Source organism: Rhinolophus hipposideros (assembly GCF_964194185.1).
Source record: "Rhinolophus hipposideros genome assembly, chromosome: 5".
Lineage (NCBI taxonomy): Eukaryota > Metazoa > Chordata > Mammalia > Chiroptera > Rhinolophidae > Rhinolophus > Rhinolophus hipposideros.
In genome coordinates this window covers 59,349,854-59,377,115 of record NC_138051.1, presented here as the reverse complement: position 1 = coordinate 59,377,115, position 27,262 = coordinate 59,349,854, and the positions used below count along the sequence as shown (strand labels likewise).

The window sequence follows — 27,262 nt, the reverse complement described above, 5'->3', positions numbered from 1 at the left end:
CCCACTCATCTGGGCGTCCTACAGCCGCCACTCTGGAAGTGGGTCCCAAGCGACAGTGTCGCATGCACGCGCACATGCGCACGGGCGCACGCACACACACGGAAAACAGAGATATCGATTCCCCAGAAATAGCCCGGGAACTGCCAACAGGCTTGACACCCATCTAAACACTGGGATCCAGTATCCAAGATCGTCAGGCAGACAGCAGAACTCCAGGCTGTGCACATGTGCCAGGGCCCCACTTCCCAAACAGTTGCCTAAAGATGCTCCATGTTCACCTCCCAGTTGCTGCGTGGGCAACTCAAGAGTCACAGTGATCGGACAACACCCTCCTGAGAAGACGGGTTGGCACCTTTCCAAACAGCCCCCGGATTTCCATTTCTTCCTCTTTTGCATGGCGTATGTGTGGACTGAGAGGAACTGGGGAGGGGGCCCCCTCTGAGTCTGCAAAGCTTCGGAGCTGCAGGAATCCCTGAGAGCCTTCCACCTGCACAGCCAACACTAATTTTCATAAACCGCTTAGAAGGGGTTTATGGTAATGAAAAGCATACTGATTGGTCCCCAAGAAAGACAACTGGTGGGGACAACATAAAATGTGGTTAGGGTCTGCCCTTCTCCCTCCTCCTTTGGGTGAAGGAGAGGATGTGTACATTCCAGGTCAGCTACGCTTTTTAGTGGTCCCACCTGGCTTCCTTTATGCCCTCCAGCCAGGGGCGGGGTGCAGGCCTGGGACTGACTGCTTTGCGTCATCATGTCTGCCCGGCCTGCCACCGGCACAGCTGAGCCGTTCATCAGGCCCTGGCGAGGGCTGAGAGGACGCGGGGCCAGAGACCAGCCTGTTTCCTCCTGTGGCAGGGTACACCGTCACATCGGTCGTGTCCTCCAGGCAGGGGCGGGTGTATGTGGCTGGAGCCCCCCGGTTCAACCACACCGGCAAAGCCATCCTGTTCACCATGCACAACAACCGGAGTCTCACCATCCACCAGGCCCTGCGGGGCGAGCAGGTAGCTAAGGGGGAGGCTGGGAGGAGGGCGGCAGGGGGGCAGGACAAATGGGAAAGGCTGGGCTGGAGGGGCCTCAGGAGCGCATCTCTTCCCTCTCAGTAGGACTGTCCCCAGACCCACAAACGTCCTTCCTAGTTGGGGGGCATGACTTCCTTCACACCAGCCTTGGAGCTGGACGGTCCCATCCCCAGAGAGCCAGACCCTGGTCCCTGCTGCAGCAAAGACAAGCTGGAGAATTCGCTTCCTTCCATTTCATGGACCTTATGTCTCTGGTGCATTCACCCGACTTCTGTCCCTGAATGCCAGCTTCTGTCTGGTCATGTCTAGAATGCTGAGCTAGAGGCAGCATCTAGGCTGTGGCTTCCCAGCCTGGGCTGCCAGGGTCCCTAAGGACCCTCAAGGGGCAGGAATGTTCCTCAGGCCACCTTCATTGCTGCCAGAAGCCGGAGGAGCTGTGCATCCACCCACACGAGGCCCTTTGGTTCCTGAGGATGCTGATTTCTTTCCTTTTCCTGGAATGGTAACAATTCAGAATGCACAGTGGGCAATGGCACTGCCCTCCTGGGATGTGGTGAGCAAGCAGGCTGTGCTTGCCACTAAGAGTCTCATGCTGGATGGTCATGAATGCAAATTGGAAAGCTATGATAAGACTCATTGGTGGTGAAAAGATCAGAAAACAGGGTTTTGATCCAAGTCATTTCAGAAAACAAGGTTCTGATCCTAAGCCAAGGAAAATTGTGGACCTGAGGAGCAACATAGCTTTTCCAAGGTTCTAGAATGGATTCATGGCAGGGTCAAGTTCAGAATCCAGAACTCTTGGTCGGGCCCTCTGCATTGTGCTACCTCGTCATCCCCGACAATCCCAAACCCAGGCCTCAGCCTCTCCTGACGGGCAGCATCCAGCATCCATGGCACCCTGGGCCTGAGTTAGGCCCTGCCAAGGTCCTTCTTGTTGTTCCCAGCTCCCCCTCAGCACGCCAGGGCCTGGAGATAGCTCTGTCTCCTGTGCTATCTACTGCCTTTGGTCTGTCACCATGAGGACAACCTCCTCACTGGCTCTAACCTAAACCCCTCCAGCTGCAGGAAGCCATCATTTCACGATCCCTCTTCCCTCTCAAGGGCACTGTTCTATTACCCAGTCTCCACCCTGCCCACCCACACTCCTCCCAAGGCCAGCTCTTTGGGGAATCAAAGGCTAGACCTTGAGAGCTAGAGAGAATTTGCTGATTAATTTATGACATTTTTACTGCCCAGTTCTGCCTCCAACATCCGAATGAGAAACCGCAGTGCTGAAGGCAACTAAATTAAGTGGATTCCAAATCATGGTGACCCACATAGCTGAGGCCACATATTTAGACAAATGTCTCCCTCCCTCCCCCCTTATTTGCTCTCTGTCTGCCTCGTAATCACTTTAGGCGGGCACATCTCTTCCCTCCCCCACCCTGTATTTATGATTTCCTTTTTCTGTCTTCTGTATTTTTATCTTTCTCCTCAATTAAAAGCTGTTCATGCTTGAGGATAGATTTCTTCTGCAAGCACCCAAGCCAGGAGGTGGCTGGGGGAGGGGGAGTCACAGGCCCAGTTTGGCTGTGACAAGCCTAACCTTGGACACGTGACTCAGGTTCTCTGAGCTTCTGTCCCTGCCCTGTAAAATGAGGACGAGAATCTCTCCTAAGGAGCGTGAGGCTCACACACACTAACGTGCGGCTGTAAAGGGTGTCACGCAGGGCTGGTCTGTGGGAAGGGCCCCTTCCCTTTCCTAAGTGACCCACTGGTCCAATGAACATTTACTGAGAAGCTGCTGTGTGCCAGGCAGGGCGCCCAGGCCTGGAGGGAACCCAGCAGGTGCAGTGCCCAGCCTCACAAGGCTCCTGTGGAGGGGACAGGTCCTGGTGGGAGTAGTATGGGGCTAGGGGAGCTTTAGGAAGGGCACTCACTGAGGGAGTAGAGTGGGGCTGGATGGGAATGCTTCTAACAGCAAGTGACCTGAGGGATGGTAGACATTCAAGGGAAGGGAGGAGGGGAGACAAGAGAAAAGTATGTGCAATCCAACCAGGGCAGGGGCTTCTAAGGAAGAGAAATCACTGGGCCTGACAGGAAGAGGTGTGGGAGCCGGAAGGTGGGCACAGTGGCTGGGGAGGGAGGGAGACAGGGCCAGCAGGGCATGTGGAAGAGTTTGGGCTTTTTCCCAGAAGCAAAGGAGTGGCGTGATCAGCTGCTCCAGCCCATTCTGGTCACCCAGAGCGATGGATTAGAGGGGCTAGCCTGGAGGCAGGGGACCCTTTGGATGGTATCTGACCGGGGAAGAAGCAGCAGAGGAGGGAAGTAGGTGGATTGGGGCCATGTTTGGCAAGCACCAGACAGAACTTGCTGGAAGACTTGCAAGTGAGAGAGGTAGAGGGTGGAGCCAGGGAGGACCCCCCTGATAAGTGGGTGGATGGTGTCCTCACTGAGGTAGGGAGCACGGCACTCGAGGTGGGAGAGGAACACAGTGAGTACTCAAATACTGAAAAGAAATCATTTACCACACAAGGGGCTAATCCCAGAGTTACTTGTGACTTTAAAAATTGAAGCGAGCATGGAATACTATTCGGCGTTAAGGAAAGATGATATAGGAGCATTTGTGACAACATGGATGGATCTTGAGATTATAATGCTAAGTGAAATAAGTCAGACAGAAAAAGCAGAGAACCCTTTGATTTCACTGATATGTGGTATATAAACCAAAAAGAACAAGACAAACAAATGAGAAACAAAAACTCATAGACATAGACAATAATTTAGTGGTTACCAGAGGGTAATGGGGGTTGGGGGTGGGAGATGAGGGTAAGGGGGATCAAATATATGGTGATGGAAGGAGAACTGACTCTGAGTGGTGAACACACAATGGGATTTATAGACGGTGTAATACAGAATTGTACACCTGAAATCTATGTAAATTTACTAACAATTGTCACCCCAATAAATTTAATTTAAAAAAAAAAAATTGAAGCAAGCAACTGTCCAACAATAGAGGACTGATGAAACATATTTGACACATGCATAATTTGAAATATTATAGAATCACCAATGATTGTGTTATAGGAAAAAATAAAATGCTCATGATCCATTGTTTTATTTAAAAAATCAGTATATAAACTATATATATATATATATATGTATATATATATATATATATATATATACATACATATATATATATATATATATATATATATATATATATATATATATAGTATGATGCCAGATTGGAAAAATAAAACCATATACACACACAAATAAGCCATACACTCTAGAGAAAACACACTAGAGAAAATACCCTAAAACGTTCATGGTAATTAGCTGGATGTTTGGACTATGGGTGACTTTCATTTTCCTCTTTAGACTTTTTTTTTATATTGCTTGTTTTTTGTCATGATAACGTATTGATTACAAACAGAATAAATAGCAATCGATAAAATTAAACAATGGAAAGAATAAAGAGCTGAGGTGCGGATGGATAACAGAAGGAGGAAAGAGAAGGAAGGACAGACTGACTAGGCGAGTCCACGTAGGGGAGAGGGCATGAGAAGGGTAGGACCTTTCTCGTTCGTTCCCCCAAAATTCTGAATCAAAGACTGTCCTCGGTTCCCCTGCACCTGAGAGGCAAGGCCTCTTAGCAGCCCATCCCAGTGCCCTCTCCCCGTCTCTGTGCCGCAGATAGGCTCTTACTATGGGAGTGAGATCACCTCGGTGGACATCGATGGCGACGGTGTGACCGATGTCCTGCTGGTGGGCGCACCCATGTACTTCAGTGAGGGCCGAGAGCGGGGCCGGGTGTACGTCTACAACCTGAGACAGGTACTGCTGCCTGGGGGCTGGCAGCCTCTCAGGGACAACTGCCTCCTGCCTTCACTCTAGTATCCACGTGGGAAACTGGATCACCAGAGAGACCAGCGCCCACCTACTGAGCCAGGCCAGGGTGGATGGGAACATCCTCTGTCACTGGAGTGGGAATGCTGGGGAAGGTGCCCAAGGCCCTTGCCAGTCCCCTGATCCTTTTCCTGCCCCTGGTTTTACAGAAGAAGTTTGTTTATAACGGGACGCTGAAGGATTCCCACAGTTACCAGAATGCCCGATTCGGGTCCTCCATCGCCTCGGTACAGGACCTCAATCAAGATTCCTACAACGACGTGGTGGTGGGAGCCCCTTTGGAGAACAACCATGCAGGCGTCATCTACATCTTCCATGGCTTCCGAGGCTGCCTCCTAAAGACGCCAAAGCAGGTAGCGCTGCCCCTGGTCAATGGATGGAGCTGGGACGTGGAGACCTAGAGCCCATGCTCGGCCATTGGATGCAGAATTGTCTGCTGTGTCCTCCCCTGGGAAGGAGTCTGATCTGCCCTAGCTTGACTTGCCTTGTGTCGAAATCGGGAAATGGGTACATTTATCGTCCGAACCTTCCACATCACCCCCTTGGCACCCTCACCCTGCTTAACTTTATCTCCCCAACAACAAAAACAAAACCCCAGGAACCTGAACTTCACCCCTTCCACATGCTCTCGTGCACTTGGCCGCAAATGGAGAACTCCTACCTGGGCTCGCTATTCTCTAGAAATGCTTCACGCTGGAAATCTTACTCACCTCAAAAGTGACCCGTCCCCGGTCCCAACCCCCTCGGGGTCATCATTTTTGCTTCTGTATGTTATTATTAGGTTGGTGCAAAAGTAATTGCGGTTTTTGCAGTTATGTTTATCCTTTTAAACCACAATTACTTTTACACCAACCTAATAGTAAGATAATCTAATATACCACGGTTAGAGACACTGATGAGTTACCTGTCAGGTAGCATGTTTTTACACTTAATGGAGATCTCTATAAGACACAGTGTTTTAGTCCAAAAGAATGACTTAATGGTAGGACTCTCAGGTGCCAGCACAGACCAGGAGAAGAGATTGCTTTGGGCTGGGGCAGCGTCCTGATGGTTTCTACCCCCTCAGGTGGCCCTGCTCCACCCTGTGCTAACAGTGCCCAGTCCCAGCCTTTTCTTTCCACTCCCTAGAGAATCGCCGCCTCAGAGCTGGCTCCCGGTCTCCAGTATTTTGGCTGCAGCGTCCACGGGCAACTGGACCTCAACGAGGATGGGCTTGTTGACCTGGCAGTGGGCGCCCTTGGCAATGCTGTGATTTTGTGGTTGGTTCCTGCTTTTCTTGACTCTTGGGCTCTCCTGAGGGTCACAATGGATACAGGGTTTAAAAGATATGCTTCAGGATATTTGTCCCTTGTCTTTAATCATTGTCAGCCAAACTCACCCTGTTCTTATCCCACAGCGATTACAAATCTTCTCTTTATGGAATGACTATAAGTTATTTTGAAGTCCCAATCCCTCTTCTCAGTGGAGTTCTAAGGTTTTCAAGCAATTTAGTGTCAAAAAGCCCCTCACAATTTGCCCTAAAAGTTCTGGCGACTCAGGCATTTCTTCAACTTCAGCTTGTCAAGCTACTTAAAGGGACAGGCTGCACATATTCTTATCTGCTGGGAGGACCACACTTCTCCCCTAGAGTGAAAGAATGTTTATGTAACATGCCGATCTCTTTCCTCCAAAGCCTTCTGAGTTCTCGTTCCCTTTTCCAGGGCCTCATTTCTGTACCAACCCATCAGATACTTGCTAAGGGTCTCTCCTTAGCAGTGGTCTTCAGCTTAAAAACAGACAAAAGCTTTCTGAAAGTCTATATATTTTACCATGTCACATATTGGCTACTTTTTGAGCCAAAAAGATTTTTTTTAATAAGAACTCTTTCATATATGTTGATGAGATTTCATCCTAAACAGAAGAACTTAAAGAAAATTTATAAAATAAAAAGGTTAGAGTTTCATCACCTTAACATTACCACTATTCACATGTTGGCATATTTCTTTCCAACCGTTTTCTACTTGCATATAATGTTATATAAATGCAATCAAATTTTTTCATACAACTTATGAAAGGCATTAAACAGAGCTATCATGTGACTTCACAGGGAGAACAAAGGAAGAGGGGATATGCTCTTGGGCCTCAAGCATATTACAATCCCACTGGGAAATTCCTTAGTCCAGGTTTTCTAGAAAACAGCTTTTGGGGAGGAGGGGGCAGGGGCCTGCAATCCCAGAAGCAGAAGTGAGGGCCAAAGGAAACTAAAGCAAGAAAGCAGAGCAGATACAAGAGGTGCATTTCTGAACTAGCCAGTCTCCTGAGTGCAGCTTCTTGCTCAGTCTCTGCAGAGGGGGAATAGGACCTCTGCTTCCCGAAACAGCCCATCAAGGGGAGGAAGGGATAGCAGGTGTCTGCGGGCTCCTCATGTCCCCTGTTTGTCACGGCCAAAGCTTCAGCTGCCCCACCCCAGGTGGTATCCCTGGCACTCCAGGCAACACTGGGGAGAAGGGTCTCTAGGGATACAGGCCCGGCTCTCTTTGAAGGCGTGCTCTGCATGTGGGGGCTCTTAGGTCTTTGGTCGTGGAGGCAGCAGCAGCAGCAGCTTGGGTGGTGAAGGTATTTGCTGTGCTGCTTCCAGCCAGAAAGCAAGACAGGTGACCAAGACCCAGGGAGGGGCTGGACGTGGCCTAGCCAGTCCTTAGGGTGACACATAAACTAAGTCCTTTGCAAGAAACAAGACACAGACACACGAGAACACACATACCAAGAGCCTCCATCTCGCAGAAAGGACTGACTCAAACTCTAGCTTCTGAGGTCTACACCAAAGTGCTGCCTGAGTAATAATGAGCTTGTGGGCTCAAGCCCTCTGGGGAGACTTTACGGTCCAACCCCATGGATCTCACACGTGACTGCCCATTAAGATCACCTGGGGAACTTGTAAAACTCTCACAGCTCAGGCTTTGCCCAGACCACTCAAAGCAGAATTTCTGGGGGAGGGGCCAGGCAGCAGTAGTTTTTAAAAACTCCTAGGTGTTTCTTTACGATGGGCACCAAGTTTGAGAACCACTGATGTGAGCTATTCCATTTACACAGCAGTCTACACTAAGCTCACTTCCCTGCTATGATTCTCACAGTTCCGCTTAGGAGAGATCATGTGACCAGCCTAAAGTCTCATAAGGAACCAACAGAGCCAAGACTCAAATCCATCTTTTTCACTCCACAGCACAAAGGAGGCAGAACCCACTTATGTTCAGAAGAGCAGGGTATTAGCACAGATGATTATGCTGAAAGTCTGAAGCATCTAAATCACACTACGCTTATTTATTTTTATATAAATGCATGGTGTGGAAAGGCAATACGTTTCGTTCCCTAACTATGTTTGACTTAGACCAGTAGAAGAGTAAGTGCATTTCCTTGGCTGCCTGGATGAGCAGTGTGGGTGAATGGGTGGGGAGTCTCTGGACAGGGACGGTTCCCCACTGTGGCTGCACATTAGGGTCACCTGGGGAGCTGTAATGCCTGAGCTCTTCAAAGTGTGGTCAGGGACCAATGCAAACGCAGCGGCAGAGACGCCACCTGCCTGGCAGCCTTCCTCTGCTTCATAGCCGTCTTCCTGGCACCCCATTTCCAAACAACAACAGTTAGTAATCATTCGAGAGCCTGTTAGAAATGTAGCATCAGGACCTGTGTTTTCATGGGTCCCCAGGAGAGATGCAAACCTACGAAAATCTGAGAAGCACTGCTTTCAGACATGTTGCTGCTGATTCTGATTTAATTTGACCCGGAGTGCAACTTGGGCACCAGAATTTTTTAAGCTCTCCAGATTATTCTAATGTACATCGGGGTTGGGAACCACTGATCTAAAAGTGATGAGGAGGAAAAAGGAAGTCAGGATGGTCTGCATCAAGGAAAGCAATGCAGGGCTGCCTGCAAGGGAGAGGAGGTGGCTGAGCCCGCCCCTCAGCACCTGTGCACTTTTTTGCCCAAAGCTTTGATATCTGAAGCCTTTCTCTGCTCCACCCCCACGCTTGCACCCTACCTCACCCTCCAGTAGTGGTTTTGCAGATTCCATTCCCAGCTGGTTTGCCACCTTTCCCCTAGGTCGCAGCAGGGCCACCTTGCACCCTGCCCCACCCCAGCTCCCTGCCTTTCTCCTCCAGGTCCCGCCCTGTGGTTCAGATCAATGCCAGCCTCCACTTTGAGCCGTCCAAGATCAACATCTTTCACAGAGATTGCAAACGCAGCGGCAGAGACGCCACCTGCCTGGCCGCCTTCCTCTGCTTCACACCCGTCTTCCTGGCACCCCATTTCCAAACAACAACAGTTGGTAAACAAGGCCCCTACCTCTTCTAGCTCCAGTCTCCCCTACGGACTTTGGAATTGTTCTGTTTCAAAACCTGGGCCTTTGAGGCAGTGGGTTTTAAGTGCCACATCTGATGACTGTGGCTGTAGATGCCCATTCACTACTCCAATTCTGAGCAACAGAGAGGGGATATCACCCCAGGGAAAGATGGCAGTGAGAAGTGGAGACCAACAAGGGGAAACCAGAGGAAGAAGGAAATGGCTGGGATGCAGAGTTTAGACCAGAACAGGGAACTGGAAGTGGACAAGCAGTGGAACAAGCTGGGGTTTGGAAGCCATGATGTCAACCGGATACAAAGGAAGAGTCAGACCCGGAGGGGGAGCTGGAAACCAGGGGCTCGGGTATACTAAGACCTTACTAGCAGTGGTCACTGCTCAGAGTGGGCGTGAGTCTGCAGCAGGGCCATTTCCTTCTGAGAATCCATCACCTCCAGCCAAGGCTGGGGTCAGATACCGGCTCATGGCTGCTCTGGGCTCAGGCAACGCCAGGAAGTGATAGCTGCAGATTCGCGACCAGGATGGTCCCGTGCAGGAAATGGGGACCACAGAGAGCTTCTCAGCCAAGGAGCAGAGACAACCAGACAAAGAGGAAACGGGTATCTAGGGGGAAAATGAGAACAAAGGCAGGCCTGGGTGGCTGTGCCCTTTTTTCAACTTCTATCTATGAAAAGAGAAAGACGCAAGAAACTGCTGTACCCAGAGGGTTGGCTGGGATACAGGAGAAGGGACTGAACTTTTCCTGGAATTAGCAAAAGATCAGTCTAGTTGGAGGGGAGAAGGCTGCTGGCCTTCAACCCCAGCACAGTCTTAAGTTTAAGGAGCTGGTGAGAAGCTGGTGGGAGCTGGCTTCCTACAGAGGCTCAGACCCAGACATGATGGGATCCCAGAGCCAAGGGTGAAAGCTAGGAAGGGTAATGGGAAGAAAGACGTGTGTTGACTCCAGGAGGGGCTCCAACAGGCATTGCATCGCCCTGACCTCTTCCCCCACCCCTCATCCTGTCTCCTCTCCTCTTCTACCACATTTACTTTTCCCTCCATTTCTTCCTCTTTCCCTTCACTATCAGCCCTGTCTTCCTTTCTCCTACTTCTGCTTCCCTCTTCTCTTCAGTTCCTTCCTTTTCCTCTTTCATTTGCTCTCTGCATGAGCATTTCCCACCCACACTGGGCCCGGAGGGGAGAGGAGCAGCTCTTCTCTGGTCAGCCTGGAGGGCTTCCTGGAGGAGGCTGACTTTCCAGAGGCTATTTTAAAACAGAGGCAAACAGTCTTGGATAGAAATGTCTCCACCTTCATAGTCTTGTCCTCTGCTTCCTCCAGGCATCATATACAATGCCACCATGGACGAAAGGCGGTACACACCACGGGCCCACCTGGATGAGGGCGGAGACCGATACACCAACAGGGCTGCCCTACTCTCCTCCAGCCAGGAACACTGTGAGCGGATCAACTTCCATGTCCTGGTGAGCCTGATGCCCAGCATCCCCTCAGCAGGGCCCAAGTTCCTACAGGAAGGGGACACAGAGCTGGAGGAGGTGCTGCCATAGGAGAGGCAGAGAGCTCAACTGGTGCCAGCAGACCCCAGGAAGCCAGCCAGCGGCAGTGTCCTAGACCATGGCCACCCCAGACTCACGCCCCAGAGAAAAGGCCACTGGGACACACTACCTATCACCTCACTATACCATCCTCCAAAAATCCCTTCTTCCCCAGCTTTCATGTGCCCACTGTTTCTTTAGCAGGGGATGAAATGTGAGCGTGCAGGGCCTCAGTGAGGTCTAGCAGAGAGAACAGGATCAGCTGGCAGGGACCATGGATGGAAAGGAAAGGATAAGCAGGCATCCGCTAAAAATAAAGACCAAGTAAAGCAGGCCCATGGTGTGGACAAGCTGGGAGGAGGGACAGAGATAAACCAGGGAGAGAAGGGAAACCAGTGGGAGCCTAGTGCCCCATTTTCTGCATAAAGAAGAGGATGAGAAGTTCACCTCATCCAGAAACTCCAAGCACCCAGGCCACAGCTCAACCAGACCACAGCAGAGCCCAGGGTGCTTTCCTGGAGGCACACGCTTCAGCTGCGGTCCCCACTGGAAACGTCCATCAGCCCATGATAGCTCCTCTAACTGGGACTCATACTAGTCCCAGTGGACCGACAGGACACTGCCCTCCCAGCTTAAGGAAGTGAAGTCCTCTCTCAGTGGTCCTAGCCCAGAAACAGATACCCCCTCAGAACTGAGCCCATTCTCATCTCCTCCCTCCCAGGACACCGCTGACTACGTGAAGCCAGTGACCTTCTCAGTTGAGTATTCCCTGGAGGACCCTGACCATGGCCCTATGCTGGACGATGGCTGGCCCACTAGCCTCAGAGTCTCGGTACGTCCTGGCACACAGAGCACAAGTCTGGTGCATACCCCACCCATGCCCACCCTTACCTCCTGCTAGAAGCCCAGAGCTGAGGGTGACAGGTACAAAGCCATTCTTCCCTTAGCACACCTTCCCATCTCCTACCCGTTAAGCCCGCAACGTGGCTCATTCCCTCCTCCCTGTGGCCCGTGCTGAACAATTTCTGGAGGGTAAGGACAAGGCCTTCTTCTATTTAAGAGTCCCCCATATCCCCAGCACAGGGTGAGCACTGAGTGGGTCACAGAACCAGATGGGGTTTTGGGTCCCAATCTCCCACCTCCCTCATTTACAGCTGAGGACACGGGAATGACTGACTGATGAACAGACAACTCTCCCCCCGTTCCTAAGTATTCCAAAAGGAGGGGCTGTTAGCCCCATCCTTGGCTCTGGCCCCATCTTCAACCACATTTTCTAATCCCTGCTCCAGGAACATCAGACTTTTCTGGAATCTGACACTCAGATGCTCCCTGCATCAGCCACTCCACATACATCCCACTCAAAGAAAATGTCACACAGTTATCAGTTCTGTCAGAGCCATGCTGGGAGAGCAGGGAAATTTGTAAAAATGGAATATCTCATACCTGAACCCTGAGGATTTAGGAAACAACTCTGAAATATACACCATTACCTGTGAGGTCTAGTCACTGAGAATGTCTCTGAGAATCATTATACAGAATCCAGCCAGCAAACCACAATTTCAGAATTACTCTTACTTGTTCTTACTTGTATTTCTCCAACTAAAAGGACTTCAAGAGCAACGCTTCTGAAAATCCCCTCTCTGTTCCCATTTGCCCCTATTTACTCCACTCTCCCTCCCCTCCCCCCTCCTCCAGCATCCCCATTCCCAAACTTTCCACAATCTGCTGTTCAACCCTTGAACTTTACACCTTCACCCCTTCCTCCTGATTGATTCTGTGTCACAATGCATAAGAGAAGCTGCCTTAAAATGCAGTCCAAGAGAGGGAGAGGAATGGACTGGCACGCTGGAATCACGTGAGGGAGACAAGAGAGGGGAAACGCTGTGTGCACTAAGTCACTGATATTTTTCCCCATCACCATAATTACAAAGTTGCGAATGAATGAGTGAGTACGTGACAGTCATTCTACCAGCATGTGGAAGCCCATGACACAGATTAACGTGTAGGGGGTACTCACTGCTCTGACACTTGATCTCCTGTGACAATGGTCATACACCAGGTTGAAGAGCTGAGAGGAAGTGTAGTCGAGCAATCAGATGATAGGGCAGGGGGACTTCCTGGAGGAGGTGGCTTTTGACTGGACCCTAAAAGATAGACAGGATTCAGATATGCAGAAATGGGGAGGATGGGCTTTTACTCCAGGAAAGCTGACAGTATAACCAAGGTACAGAAGTGGGAAAAAGTAAGGTGAAGGGATATGTAAAGAAAAGGTGAGAAATAGAGCTGAAAAAGAGAGTCTAGGGCATATTCTTGAGAGATTTGAATAGCAGCTAAATTTCTAGAAGCCTTGTTCATCTGGATTTCTAGCCCACAGCAAATTAGAAACATTCTTGCCATCACTCTTCTCCAAATTCTTATTTAGCATTTATGAAATGCCCAGCACTGTTCTAGTACTGTAATATCTCACCTCTTAGGGAAAGGAACCATTCCATATTGGGTGGAACAGTTGCTTATCACATTAAATTATTCCTTTTAATGAACTGGATAGAAATTTTCCCGAAGGTTATTATGTAGTGTTCACACTTCTCACAGTATACTGGGCAGGAGTGGGAGGTATCTTATAGGAGATTTAAAATTACCAAGATGACAGGGGTGCTAGAATACAGTGAAGCCCTGAGAACTACGAAAGAGTCTTGAACTATGTCCCTTCATGGAATGGCCTCGCTTTGTGCACCTTCATATAACTCTGTCTTCTTCCCTGGCTGCTATTGCCGTGTGCCTGCTTCTAGCTGCAAACCCACCATGTGACCATGAAGCCAGGGGGCGGGCTGGATAAAAACGTGTCTAAACTATGAGCACATGGATCTGAGTGAGGGGTAGGGAGCTCACCTTAGAGAAGAGTTAATGAATTTAAGATACGTGTGGCCTCCCCTGAGTTTGGGCTGTGCTCCTGATAGTGACAGTCCCTGCCCCTCAGCTCCAAATTTGAGTACCTAACTGCCTGCTGAGCATTTCACCCTGGATGGGCCACAGGCACTGCAAACTCAACATGCCCCCAAACGGAATTCCTCCACTTAACCCCTCCCCTTATGAATGAATGGTGCGGCCGTCCTTCCAGACACTGAAGAAGAAACTCAGCCAACATCCTGGACCCGTTTCTCCCTTGGCCCTGACGACCTCCAGGACCTATTGGTCCCACCTCTGAGGTCCCTGACCTGTGTTCTGCTCATCTCCACTACCACGCTGTGCATATCATCTCCTGTAGGAACACTGCGCAGCCCCCTCAGTGGTCTCCGGCCTCTAGTCTTGACTCCTCAAGTTCATCCCTCCGTGGCAGCCAGAGGGAGCCTTCAACACACAGGTCTGGCAGGACCCTCCCTGCCAAAAGCAGTCAGTGGTTCCTATCAGTTGCAAGGCACGACCCCAAGGCCTGTAAGAATCGGCCTCTGCCCACCTCTCCATCTCCTCTACCCCGAGCTCAGGACTGCTCTGCCTACAGCAACACGAAACTCCCTGCCATTTCCCCGACTTGCCATGCTACTTCATGCCTTAGGACCTCTGAGCAGGCTTGCTCTTCCTCCCGGACTCCCCTCTCCCTCTGGCCCATCCAGCTAACTTAGTCACCCTTCAGAAGTCTGACCTACTGTTCCGCAAAGCCGTCTCTGACCATCTACAGGCCAAAATAACTGATTCCTCCTTCTGCCTCTTTTATTCATCATACAGACTTCTAAATTTTTTTGCACATTCCACACTGTAATTATTTGTTCACACACCAATCTTCTCCATGAGCTGAGAGCAGGAGCTGTGTCTTCCTCCTCCTATAGCCCCAGCACCAAAGACCTTGCCCTTCCCATGGTAGATGATCGATACATGTTCACTAGAACTGCTCTGTTGGGTAAGTGGATATTTTGTGGTACCAGCTCAGTGAAGGACTGAAAGGGACCCAGGAGGAGTTGAGTTGTGAGTCATGTTTTAAAGAAGGGAGTATCTATGCAAAACCATGGGAAACAGCAGTGTGCTGTCTGTGAAAAGGGAAGAAGAGATGAAGGCCGGGTCTAGTGCAGGAGAGAGAGGAGCTGGTGTGCTGTGGGGGTGTGGGCTGGCCCGCCGCAAAGATGGGGATTCCAGGCTGTGGGTTCCCTATCCAGCTGCCCACCGTTGGCTCTCCCTGGCCCAGGTGCCCTTCTGGAACGGCTGCAATGAGGACGAGCAGTGTGTCCCTGACCTTCTGCTGGACGCCCGCAGCGACCTGCCCACAGCCATGTGAGTTGCCCCGTCCTTGCACCCACCCCTCTGACTCTTCTTCCTTCCCTTCTCATGGAGCTGGGGCTCCCAGGACCCCCCATTATTTCCTGCACATCCTTCTCATAGGCAGCGTGGATCAAGCACAGAACTTACAGCCCGGGTCTAGGCCAGGCTCTGCTTCTAACTCCTGTGTGACCTCAGGCGAAACTCCCCTCTCTGGGCCTCAGTTATCTCCTCTGTAAAATGAATACAGTCTGATCCAACCTCTTCAAACTTTGTTTAGAAAAAGGAATCCTTCCTTTGGAGCCTATACTACAAAATAGATAAAAGGTGGAGACCGGGGACCTGGAGATCCAGGCACTGAGTCTCCAACCCCCCGATTAGGTGGCCTTGAAGGTTCATTGACTGACCGCCTGAGCTCCACACTAAGGAGACTAGCAGAGGGTGCCCACAATCCCTTGGAAGAAACAAACTAGCATACAAGGAAAAATAAGGAACAATGTCCTATTTTAAATTTATGTGATAATTTTCAAATAATTTATGTTCAACTTTTACCCAACTATGAGACGATTTAGATAGAAAACATATACACCATGACGTATGTGATAATTAGAAATAGCACATCCAAACCTTGTAGAAGGATGAAGAAACAAAAATTTCCATCATTTAGGCTACTAATCAGAATTGTCTCTACAGTTAGCTCTGAGCTTCCTGGTAGCCAAAGCCAAAAGAGAAACATGCTGAGTGGAGAGGTGATACGCGAGTCGTGAGGTCTATCCCTGCATTCCCCATTCCATCAGCCTGACCCCTGGTGGTCTCTTTCCCACAGGGAGTACTGCCAGAGGGTGCTGAGGAAGCCTGCTCAGGACTGCTCTGCATACACGCTGTCCTTTGACACCACAGTTTTCATCATAGAGAGCACGCGTCGGCGGGTAGCAGTGGAGGCTATGCTGGAAAACAGGGGCGAGAACGCCTATAACACAGTCCTAAATATTTCACAGTCAGCAAACCTGCAGTTTGCCAGCTTAATCCAGAAGGTAAGACCATGGCGACCTGCCCAGGCTGCCTCGGGAAAAGGACAGAGGCAGGAGAGGAAGGATCCAGGCAAGGGCCTGGGTGCACATTACAATCACCTGGGCGCTGAAAAATGTCTGTGTCCAGACTTCTCCCAGAGAGTCTAACTCAGGGGTGTCCAAACTGTGGCTCGCAATCCATTTTTTATTGGCCCGCAGCAAATTCCAAAAATATATTTAGTTTACTTAAATAAGCCAGGTGAGGCAATACGTACTTCACCTCAAGTGAGTGGCCCGGCTGTTTGTGTATTTTACTGCATATGGCCCTTGGTGAAACACGTTGAAAAAAGTTTGGGCACCGCTGGTCTACCTGATCTGCCTGCAGTGGGGCCTGGATCAGGTGAGGTCTGTGCAGCCAGGGCTGAGAACCACCGTCAGAAGGGAGTCTGAGCCCTCTAGGAACGGGTGGAGGAATGTCCTGCAGCCTGTGTCTTCGGCGCACACGCACACACACACGCACGCACACACACGAGTGTGTGCACCAGCGCATACACAGCCTCTGACTACAATTCATCCTACGCTTTCTCAGAACGATCCTTCCACCAAGAACCAGGACAAGTTACTCCCACTTTAAAACCTCCTCTCATTCCTAGTTGCTTTTACAACAAATTCCAAACGCCTTATTGTGGCTGTCCCCACCCACCACCTGCCATTTCTGCCCTTACTCCCACACCCATAGCCCTACCAGCCATCAGTTTCCCAGCACACCTCCTTGTTCACACCAAGGCCCTTCCTACTTCAGTCCCCTGCCTGGGACTCCTTCCCTCCTCTGCCCGACAAGCTTCTGCTCCATCTTCATAACCACTTACAATGCCTGGCACGCTGCTCAGCTCTTGGCATGCATTTCACCCCCACAACTTCATGAGGTGGTGAGGTGGGGGTGAGGCGGGGGTGAGGTGGGAAGGTGAGATGGGGGTGAGGCGGGGGGGGGGGGTGAGGTGAGGAGGGGGTGAGGCGAGGGGGTTGTGAGGCGGGGGTGGGGGTGAGGCAGGGTGGAGGTGAGGTGGTAGTGTGGTGGTGGTGAAGTAATGGAGGTCGTATCCCCATATTCCAGAAGAGGAACTGAGGCACAGAGAGGGGTTAAGTGGTCTGAACAGGACCACATAGCTAGTAAATAGCTGAGCAGGATTCCCGCCCACAGCTGGCTTCTGAGCCTGCACTTCTTGACAGAGCATACCGTGTTTCCCCGAAAGTAAGACCAGGTCTTATATTAATTTTTGCTCCAAAAGATGCAGTAGAGCTTATGTTCAGGGGATGTCATCCTGAAAAATCATGCTAGGGCTTGTTTTCCAGTTAGGACACTTCATGTCATGCTCTTTGTGGTACCTTCCCAAAGGCCCAAAAGGCCGCACAGGGCCTTCCAGCCCAGGACAGCTCTCGGACACTGACCTGTGTGTGCTCCAAGGAAGTCACCAGTGTCTGAGTGCTGCCCTGTTGTAACCCGGGATCCCTGGAACACAAGTGCCCTGTCTTGGTCGCATCTGTCCTCAGGGCCGGGCCAGGGCTGGACACATAGAAGTCCCTCAGGACATGTTTGTTGAGTGAAACTAGGACATCACTGTCATGTGTGGGTGCCGGAGCACCCCAGTTCCCATCAGATGCAGTCTCTGTCCTCATGGCTCTTCGAGTATCGATGTGGAGCCCAGGATGCGGGACAGGACACTTGTCAGTGCTTTTCTGGACTCATCCCCACCAAGGAGCCACCCTCCAAACCGCGGCCATGCTCAGTCCCTCTGTCAGGCACAGGTCGGGGCCCAACACCATGCCCTGCACAGCCCTAAGTGAAGATGGAGAGCCCATATGATGGTCCTTCCCACTCCTCTCCTGCCCAGAGATGTTGTATCTGTCTGGATTTGGGGTGTTTAGAGGGAAATGAGCCCCAAACTTGCACCCACTTTTTCCTGCTTCCCTGGCCCAGACTTTACAAGCCTGTGCCTGTCCATAATCCTAGAAGGAAGAAATCATAGAATTTTGTCTCTGTGGCACAGAAGGGCTTTTGGAACTGAATGAAGGCAAAGAGAAGTGGGCGCCATGTTCTATAAAGTGCTGTGTCCACAGACACAGCAGATGGTGTCTAGGGCTGGCCTGCAGCCTGGCTCCTTCACAGATGCCACCCATCCTTCCCCCTCCCTGAAGATGCTCACAGCTGGGAGATCAGCACGCCTCTCCCCTGCCTCCCCCAACCCCCCATCATCCAGCCAAGGGGAGCTCTAGTAGAGAAAGCACCCCTCTCCACCAAAAACAAATGTGTTAGTCTGATCACCCACCCTTTGTGCACACACATGCAAAAAACATACAAACCTACATATATATCCAAGGACACATACATGCTCTGTATGCATACAACCAGACACATGTACATTCGTGTCCCAACATGTAGACCCCCACGCACAGAGCCTACACAGACATGCTTCTACAGCCACATGTGCATGTGCCCAGGCAGCGCCCAAGGGTGCAGAGCCCACGGCAGGTACGAATTACCCTCATAATGACAGCAGCCATATGTGGAGTGGTTACACAAGTCTGGGCATTGAACTAGGCCCTGCCTTTACATGCATTTATCATTTAATCCTCATAACAACCAAATGTACTAGATACTATTATCCCCATTTTACAGATGAGCAAAATGAGACCCAAGCAAATGAGTGCCAACCAGCAGCATCTAGCTAGAGCACTGCGTTGGGTCCCTTCCCTCTGGACCCGTGCTGGGGGCACACTCGTGCTAGTTCAGCAGGGCCCCAGACAAGCTGGGGAGCCTAGTGACATTTCCTTCTCATCTCTGCCAACCTTTTCTCAATGTCCAGTAGCCCGTGAGTGACCTGCTATAAAGAGTTCTGAACCAGACAGTGGTGGGAGGGTTTGAAGGTAGCGGAGCCACAGAAAAAGGAAAGAGAAAGAAGCACTGCGCACAAGTCCGATGGCAGCAGGGGCTCTGGGACAGCACCCAAAGTTTCATTTCATGGCTCATAGAGGTCCTTTCCAATCCTTCCGATGGAAAGATGTGTGATCCATGCAAGGGCCACAAAGCCAGAGGGAGGCAGAACGGCCAGACTGGAGAGCCTGAATCCCAGCTCCGCGCCACTTTCTGAGCTAGTTACTTCCCATGTCTGGGCCTCAGTACCCCCATTTATAAGTAGGACGATAATCCCTCCATCTCAGTTGGTACTGAGGGAGTGACAAGGCATACGCTGGAGAGCCAGCCCACTCTCTCCACAACCCAGCACAGCTGAGCTCTCTCCCACCCCTGCCACACCCGAGTCTCCAGGGGCCCCGTGGTGCCAGTGTCAGAGGACCTACCTATAGTTTCAGCGTGGGTGGCGGGGGATGATGGTGGTCCCCCGACCTGGGTCTCATGCCCTAACTGCTACTCCCATGTCCCCACCCACCCCCAGGACGACTCCGAGGGCAGCATCGAGTGCGTGAACGAAGAGAGGAGACTCCACAAAAAAGTCTGCAATGTCAGCTACCCCTTCTTCCGGGCCAAGGCCAAGGTTGAGGCTGGGGAAAGTTCAGGGTGGGCCCAGGGTGGGTTCTGGGAGGCAAGAGAAATGGAAGCAAACAGAGGGGAGGATTGGAGAGCTGGAGAGTCCTGAGAATGGCTTTAAGCAGGTCAGTTTTTCCTCCCATGCAATGACATTCCAATGACCTACGCAGCCAGCCACCAGAGGGCAGCAGCCCCAAGAGAGCACCCAGGCCCCTTCACCTCAGGGGCCGTCCTACCCGTGCCACCCATCACTCTGCCAATTATCCCACTGTCCTTTATCCTAACAAGTTTTCTCAATGTCCAGCCTCTGTCATCATGCTGTGCGTGGGGAGAAAAATTAACACTTCTCAAGCACCTACCATGTGCTTAAAAGTATAGGCTGTGTGATGGGACAAGCAAATTTGCAGGGAAAAGGAGGACAACTCCAGACTTTGGGGGTGTTTGCCCATCCCTCCAGGACAGTAGGTAGCCACTGAAGATTCTAGAGCAAGAGAAGACCTAACTGAGGCCAAGCTGGTTGTAAAGCAGAAATCAGAGGGTAGCTTGAGGCAGAAGCGAGCTAGAGAGCAGCAGTACGTTCTCAGGAACAGGGTCTGCAAGGCTGGGGAAGGGGAAGACCTGGGGGAGGGGGATTGGAGCTCCTTGTAGAATAACCTCCCCAGTGGGACACATGTCGAGATTGTAGTTTTGGGGTGAGGCTCTGACAAACCAGGAGCTCTAGAGTAAAGCCCCAGGGGGCAGCACACAGGACAAGCTCCCTCCTCACCCCTGCTGCTCCCTGAGAGAAGGGGGCCCCAGGAAACCCCAGGAGGGTCAGACCTGGGAAGAACACAGGGGTCTGTGCAAAGCTCAGTTCGAATTACAACAGCACCTGGTCCTCCCTCCCCCAGCCCACTGCCAGCACGTAGCGCCCACCCAAGTGGGCAGGGGGTTGGAAGGGGTGGACCAGGGTTGGTCAGGGTAACGTCCAGACATGCAGTTCCCAGCCACCCCAGCTCCAGTGACTTCTTCCTTGCAGGTGTCTTTCCGTCTAGACTTCGAGTTCAGTAAATCTATCTTCCTGCACCACCTGGAGATCCAGCTCACAGCCGGCAGGTCAGGGCTTTGACTGTTTCTTCCTCCCAGCTCACTTCTGGGTCCTGTTCTGGTGCAAGGAACTGCCCCTCCCCAAAGTGACTCCCTCCCCAAGCCCTGTCCCTTAACTGCCCCACCCTCAGAGGGCCCCTAGTAAGTACCCAAGTGTGGGCCAACCTGCTGCCTGATATACTGCCACCATTTATGCTTGAGTGGTCTGGATATAAATAATGCCCTTATCTTTATATAGTATTTTATATAGCAGCTATTTAAAAGTCCTACAGTTATAAAGCACTGTACATATAATACCTCAGTCAGTCCGCACAGCAGCCCCCTAAGATAGGCAAAGCAAGACTTATTCCCCCTATCTCCTCCCAAGTTACAGGTAAGAAAAGGGAAGCTCAGAGAGGTTGAGTGAATTTCCCAGTGACACACAGCATGTAACTAGTACAACTGGTTGCTGAGCACTAGCCTATTCCTTGTCCAGCACTCTTTCTGTCCTGGTCACCTCTCTCCCTCTTGGAAATTTTTCCATTTTTAAAAGAGCTTCCTTTATTCTGTGTAGCTCAGCTCTGTCTGTCTGTCTCCCTCCCATGGAGTTCGCTATATAGGTTGACACTGGGAATCACCCTTGGTCAGTAATAAACACACTTTTCTTTTTCACAGAATTATCTCTTTGTGGGAAAGGAGGGAGGCAGGAAGGGATTCTGACAACTCTGGAGCCTTGTAAACGGCCAAAACCCTCCTGAGTATTTCTCCACACTGAGAAATAAATACGCAAGCAAACTGAACGCCAACATTCCAGCACGTGCACACACACACACACACACACACACACACACACTCAGAGGTCATCACAGGGAGTACTGGGGAGCAACACACCGGCATGCGCTGTAGTTAAGCAAATTGTACATTTTGGTGAAATTTTCACTTGACATGAGACAGTTTGTAAGATGTATTAATATCTTAAGGCCTCCCTCACGCTCTTCCCTGCTTTCAGAAAACACAGCCCCATTCTCACAGGAAAATGAATGCACTGCACAGTAGTGTCTGCACAGCTGTGGGTGTTTGTGAATTAGGCATGTGCAGGACCTGTGTGATATTCCCTTTCTAATGAAATCCCCATCCTGGGGTAAGGCTTCCAAAGGGAATAAAACTCAGTGTATGTCATGAGAAGAAATCGTATCTTTTTATGTCTGAAACTATTTGCCCTGGTCGTTCCTGGTGCTCAGCTTGAAAGGCAGCCCATTTGACAAAACTCCCTCCAAATGGCTTCTAATTTCACTCTCCGGCCTTTTCAAGGCAGCCAAGTACCCTCAGCCAACCTGTGGGAGCTGCCGCCGCCCCAGTCAGCTCAGGAGGGATGGTTCAAGGATAAATAAACCATTCTCCTGGGGATTCTTCATTGTCTTCCCCTCACTTAGGCAGAGCAGGCATGCTTTATCCCACATGTGTCATCTCCCTTTGGGCCCACAGCACAGGATTTGCTCCTCCGACCGATGAGGGGCTGAGACAAGGGCTCACAGGCAGTTAGTGGCTAAGCACATGCGATAGGTCGGTCCTCCCAGCTTCCATCCAGTCTTTCCCTTCCCCACGCTAGCCCAGATGTACTGCACCTAAAAAGGCAGCAGGAAAAGCTGGTGGCACTAACCAGTTCCCCTGCCGCCCTGGCCCTTCCGCTCCTGGGAGATACTTCAGGGTCCCTCTCTGGCTGTGCTAGTACCTGTGAGCCCCACGGGAGCCAGGATTCTCCTTCTTAGTCTGACTTCAGCCCCTCCTGCTGCCATGAGCCAGTGGATGCGCTGGCTGAGCTGGGTGGAGGGAGGGCCAGCTCTGTCCTGACCGTGCCACCTGGCTCTCTTTGCAGCGACAGTGATGAGGAGGAGAACACCAAGGGAGACAACACAGCTCTCCTGCGCTTCCACCTCAAATATGAGGCCGACATCCTCTTCACCAGGTGGGCCAGGACCCCAAGGGAGAGGAGGGGATGCATGGAAGGAGTGAAGCCTAAAAGGGGGCACCCTCTGGGGAGCCCTGATTGGGTTGGAGTCCCAGGGGCCAGGCCCCAGTGCTGAGGGCCTATGAGATGGAACCAAGTGTGTCCCTGAGGGATCAGAAAGTACAGCCCCGTCATCCATGGCGGGGAGGTGGTGTCAAAACAGAGGAAGGAGACGAGGTCCTGGCCCCCAGGGAGCTCTCAGCAGGGACAAAGGGGGAGGGCCGGGTAGCAGGCGGTATCCAACCCAGGTACGGGTAATAAGTAGAGTATGATCTCTGGAGAATTTTAAAATAGTAATAAAGCCTACTAAGTCCTTCTGCTTTTCATTACCACCTTGCCCCAGCAATTCTAAACAGAATCAGTGAGAAACTGCTCCTCCCCAGGCAGACTGTTCCTACAGCCCACAGCCTTGGGTGTGCCACTGGCCCTCAGTCTATCCTCTGAGAGCTCCCAGGCAGATGGAAACATACATCTGGACAGAACAGTAAACACACAGAAGGAACGAACATTCAGGCCTTCCCATGACCACTTCTAGAGGCTGGAACGGTGCACAGTGGGCGAGTTCATGCTCAAAAAAGGCCATGCCCCTGGGCACAGAGGCTAGGGCAGGGATGGTTAGTAACTGTCACTTCTGGCCCAGGCCCATTCCACACACCAGGCAGACATTGCTAATGGATATTAGCATTGATTCCTGCTGAGCCTCAGAATCCTTTTCAACACAGTGAGTGCTCCTCATGGACACAAGAGGAAGCCTATTCTTTGCGGTCTAGGAGGAGGCAGGCCCATGCCCACACCCTCTTTCGTTCATTTATCCATCAAGCCAACACTGACTGAGCTCACAGCGGCCCTGTCCTCTGTCCCCGCAGGAGCAGCAGCCTGAGCCACTATGAGGTCAAGCCCAATAGCTCACTGGAGAGATACGATGGCATCGGGCCTCCCTTCAACTGCGTTTTCAAGGTAAGTCTGGGGAGACCAGGCAAAGAGTGAAGGACAGGAGCTGAAGATCCCCATTTGGATCTGGACTCATTGCTAGTGCTTGGGGTCACCTGAACCCTACCACCCACTCACGGGATGACTTTAGGCAAGTCACTGCCCCTCTCTGGGCCTCTCAGTCCTCACCTGGAAAATAACAGGGCTGGACTGAGAGGATGGATCAGTGAAGATTACATGTGGCTGCATATAATTTTTAAAATCTTTTAAAAAATATTTAACATGAAAAACAGGGTCAAAATGCACTGGGGTTCTTTCTCTCCCATGAAAGAAGTCCAGAATTGGCAGCTTCACAAAGTCATCCAGGACTGGGTCTCCTGTATTTCTCTTCCACCATCCTCAACATACAATTATCAACCTTGAGTTCACCTCACAGCCCAAGATGGCTGCAGCTCCAGCCATCACATTCTCATTCCAGGCAGCAGGAAGAAGGAAGAGCAAAGAGCGTGCCCTCCCCACCAAGGAATTAACTCCTTGGCAGTTCCTCACACTTCCAATTATCTCACATTGTCCAGAACGTTGTGATTTAGCTGTAAAGGGGCCTAGAAAACGCAGCTTTTTCTCTTGGTTTCTGTCACTAAGAAAGGTGGGTAAAGGAAATTAGGAGGCGGCTTAGCCGTCTGTGCCGCAGTGGGCCCTGCGATCCCCCCACCCCTGAACTGCTGTGTGAGCGAGGGGCAGACTGACAGCTGGAAAACTGCGCTCAGATACACTGAGACCTGGACGGCTCCTCCAAGAGAGGTTTGGTAACCTGCCCAAGGCCACACAGCTCAAATGTGGTGGCCACCCAGGTTATATTCCTGGTCTTTCCGATTCCAATGCCCTGCTTGTGATCACCGCAGCTCTGACACCTAACGTGTCCCAGGATGTGAACTATCACACACTCACTATTTACATCCTTCATCACTTAATGATTCTCTCTCATAATAAGTTAATTGCGGTCACCATGTCCACCCTCAGGGTGGCCACCGGTACCAGGCAACAAAATCCCCCAGAGCCAAGAGGAGCTAAAAATGGAAGTGCCCCTTGCTCGCCAGCCTCATGGCGTCCCCCCACACTGATTTGTCCTCAGCTGCAGAAGCCCACCCCTTCCAGGATCCCTGCAGCGTCTGGGGTGACTTGGCAAAGCCTTAAAGTTTCCACAGTGAAAATGCCAGTGGGCTCGTGGGAACCCCTTTCTCAGGCCTGGCTGGGGGATGCCGGCCCCAGGGGCTGTGGGCCCCTTTGGACCTTGTTCTCCCCTCCCCTTCCAACTGCTGCTGGGGCGCTGACACCTCCCCCTCTCGGCCACAGATCCAAAACCTGGGCTTGTTCCCCGTCCACGGGGTCCTGATGAAGATCACTGTGCCCATCGCCACAAGGGGCGGCAACCGCCTGCTGATGCTGAGGGACTTTCGCACTGACCAGGTACCTCTGCCCGGGAAGCCCGCTGAGGGCAGGGGGGGGAGAGACAGACTACCCCTAGGTGTGTCCCACGTCCTCAGACCCCAGCTCCTCCTCCCAGGCCCAGGCCCAGCTGGGCTTCCTCTGTAAGAGGAGGAGGAAGGAACACCCCTGGATTCTGAGTCTGTCGACGCTGATTGTGAGGCTGGTGGTGTGTCTCCTTCTGTAGGTGAACACGACGTGTAATGTGTGGGGAAACAGCACCGAGTACCGGCATGCCCCAATGGAGGAAGACGTGAATCGTGCCCCACAGCTGGTGAGTGTCCCCCAAGCTAAGAACCATGGGGGCCAGCGGGGGAAGAGCAGTGCTGCCTGAGTTCTAAGGGCTCTTTCGCTCTGATCCCACAGTTTGTCAATAAGAGCTTATTGAGCAAACCTATATATCATGATTCCCCGAAAATAAGCCCTAGCCGGACCATCAGCTCTAATGCGTCTTTTGGAGCAAAAATTAATATAAGACCCAGTCTTATATAAGACTGGGTATAATGTAATGTAATGTAATGTAATATATTAGAATATAATATATTACCGGGTCTTATATTAATTTTTGCTCCAAAAGACACATTAGAGCTGATGGTCCGGCTAGGTCTTACTTTCAGGAAAACACGGTATGTACCCAGCCTCAAACCAGGAGGAAACAGAATAAGGAATAGATACTTCTTGCCCTTAGTGAGCTCACCATTCTTCAGGAGATGCAAGAGTGAGTGCCTAAAAAGGCAGGGAACAGGCCTGTGATACGTGTCGAAAGTGACAGCAGGAGCAGATAAACTCAAGTGAAAGAACAGGGAGAGAAAACAAAACCACTAACTTGAAAAAGATATATGCACCCCTATATTCCTTGCAGCATTATTTACAATAACCAAAATATGGAAACAACTTAAGTGTCCATCGATGGAAAAAGAAATTGTGGTATGCATATGCAATAGAATATTATTCGGGCATAAAAAAGAAGGAAATCTTGCCATTTGCAACAATATGGATGGAACTTAAGGGCATTATTAAGTGAAATAAGTCAGACAGAAAAAGACAAATATTGCATGATCTTTTTTATATGTAGAATCTTAAAAAAAAAAAAAGCTGATAGATGCAGAGAACAGACTGGCGATAGTACACTGATAAGCAGAGGGCAGGGGAGAGAGCCAGATGGAATACCGCTGGGAGGCACAGAACATACACAGCTTGTATGGGAGACTTTGACCATATCAGCTGGGGCCTCCGCCCAGGAAATGAAAGGCAGCTCAGCTTCCACCCCCACAGCCCTCCCCAAGATACCTGCTAGTTTCCAGGTTTATGTTCTCCGGGTTGCCTCTGTCCCCAGATACCAATTCCTATGAATGTTTTCACTCACTATTCCTTACCCAGACAAAAATCTTAGCTGTTTTAGTTTGATTTCGCCAAACAAGTGCCTTACACTAAACATGTTTTGAGTGTAGTGCAATTTACTGACGACTTGGGCTTGGGTGCGGTTGAGGTGAGTGCAAGAGAATGACACAATTAATTTTAACCTGATACATTCTAATTATCAGTCTGACGATTTGTTTGGGTTTTCTATTAAGATGATATCATCTGCAAATAATAATAGCTTTCACTTTACCATTCAATCTTTATAAATGGTTCTTTTTGTCTTACTGCTCTGGCAAGGCCCTCCAGGGTGATGGTAAAGAGAAAGAGTGTCAGTCTTGTCTTGATTCTGATTTTAAAGAAATTATTTTTAATTTTTCATTATTAAATATGATACTTGTCATAGGTGTATTTATTTATCTATTTATTTATAAATACCCTTTATTCAGATTCAGGAAGTTCCCCAGAAGTTATCATAAACAGAAATTGGATTTCCTAAAATGCTTTTTCTGCATCTGTTGCAATAATCACCTAATTTTTTTCCTTTAGTCTGTTTGTATGGTGATGACATTTATAGGTTCCCTAACATTGAACTAAACTGCTCTTCCTGGAAAACACCCAATTACGCACAACTTCAAATGGGGCATGGCACATACCATCTTTACCTTGTCCCCCAGCCGTCCCGTGCCAGCCCCAGTCCCTGAGTCGCCCACCTCTCTTGTCCCCGGTCCGGGGTCCCTTCTCCCCTTGGGTCAAGCAGAGCAGCTGAGCCATCTGGTGGCCCCAGCCCCTGCTCACATTCTCAGGTCATAGTTAGGCTTCTGCC

The 27,262-nt window shown here is 50.7% G+C and overlaps 1 protein-coding gene across 3 annotated transcripts in view; it reads left to right on the top strand.

Annotated features, from left to right (window-relative positions):
* Window positions 1-27,262, top strand: part of ITGA11 (integrin subunit alpha 11) — a 121,327-nt gene that overhangs the window by 88,455 nt on the left and 5,610 nt on the right. Inside the window, exons 12-26 of one of the 3 annotated variants that reach the window (XM_081048842.1) lie at window positions 856-1,004; window positions 4,704-4,844; window positions 5,069-5,269; window positions 6,045-6,175; window positions 9,056-9,222; window positions 10,573-10,715; window positions 11,509-11,619; window positions 14,965-15,050; window positions 15,862-16,069; window positions 19,498-19,596; window positions 20,608-20,684; window positions 22,531-22,620; window positions 23,529-23,619; window positions 24,946-25,059; window positions 25,265-25,351. In XM_081048842.1, the coding sequence (XP_080904968.1) occupies window positions 856-1,004; window positions 4,704-4,844; window positions 5,069-5,269; window positions 6,045-6,175; window positions 9,056-9,222; window positions 10,573-10,715; window positions 11,509-11,619; window positions 14,965-15,050; window positions 15,862-16,069; window positions 19,498-19,596; window positions 20,608-20,684; window positions 22,531-22,620; window positions 23,529-23,619; window positions 24,946-25,059; window positions 25,265-25,351 (1,895 nt within the window). Of the gene's footprint in view, window positions 1-855; window positions 1,005-4,703; window positions 4,845-5,065; window positions 5,270-6,044; window positions 6,176-9,055; window positions 9,223-10,572; window positions 10,716-11,508; window positions 11,620-14,964; window positions 15,051-15,861; window positions 16,070-19,497; window positions 19,597-20,607; window positions 20,685-22,530; window positions 22,621-23,528; window positions 23,620-24,945; window positions 25,060-25,264; window positions 25,352-27,262 lie in introns of all 3 variants that reach the window. The other 2 variants (XM_081048843.1, XM_081048844.1) reach the window with 2 other exon arrangements.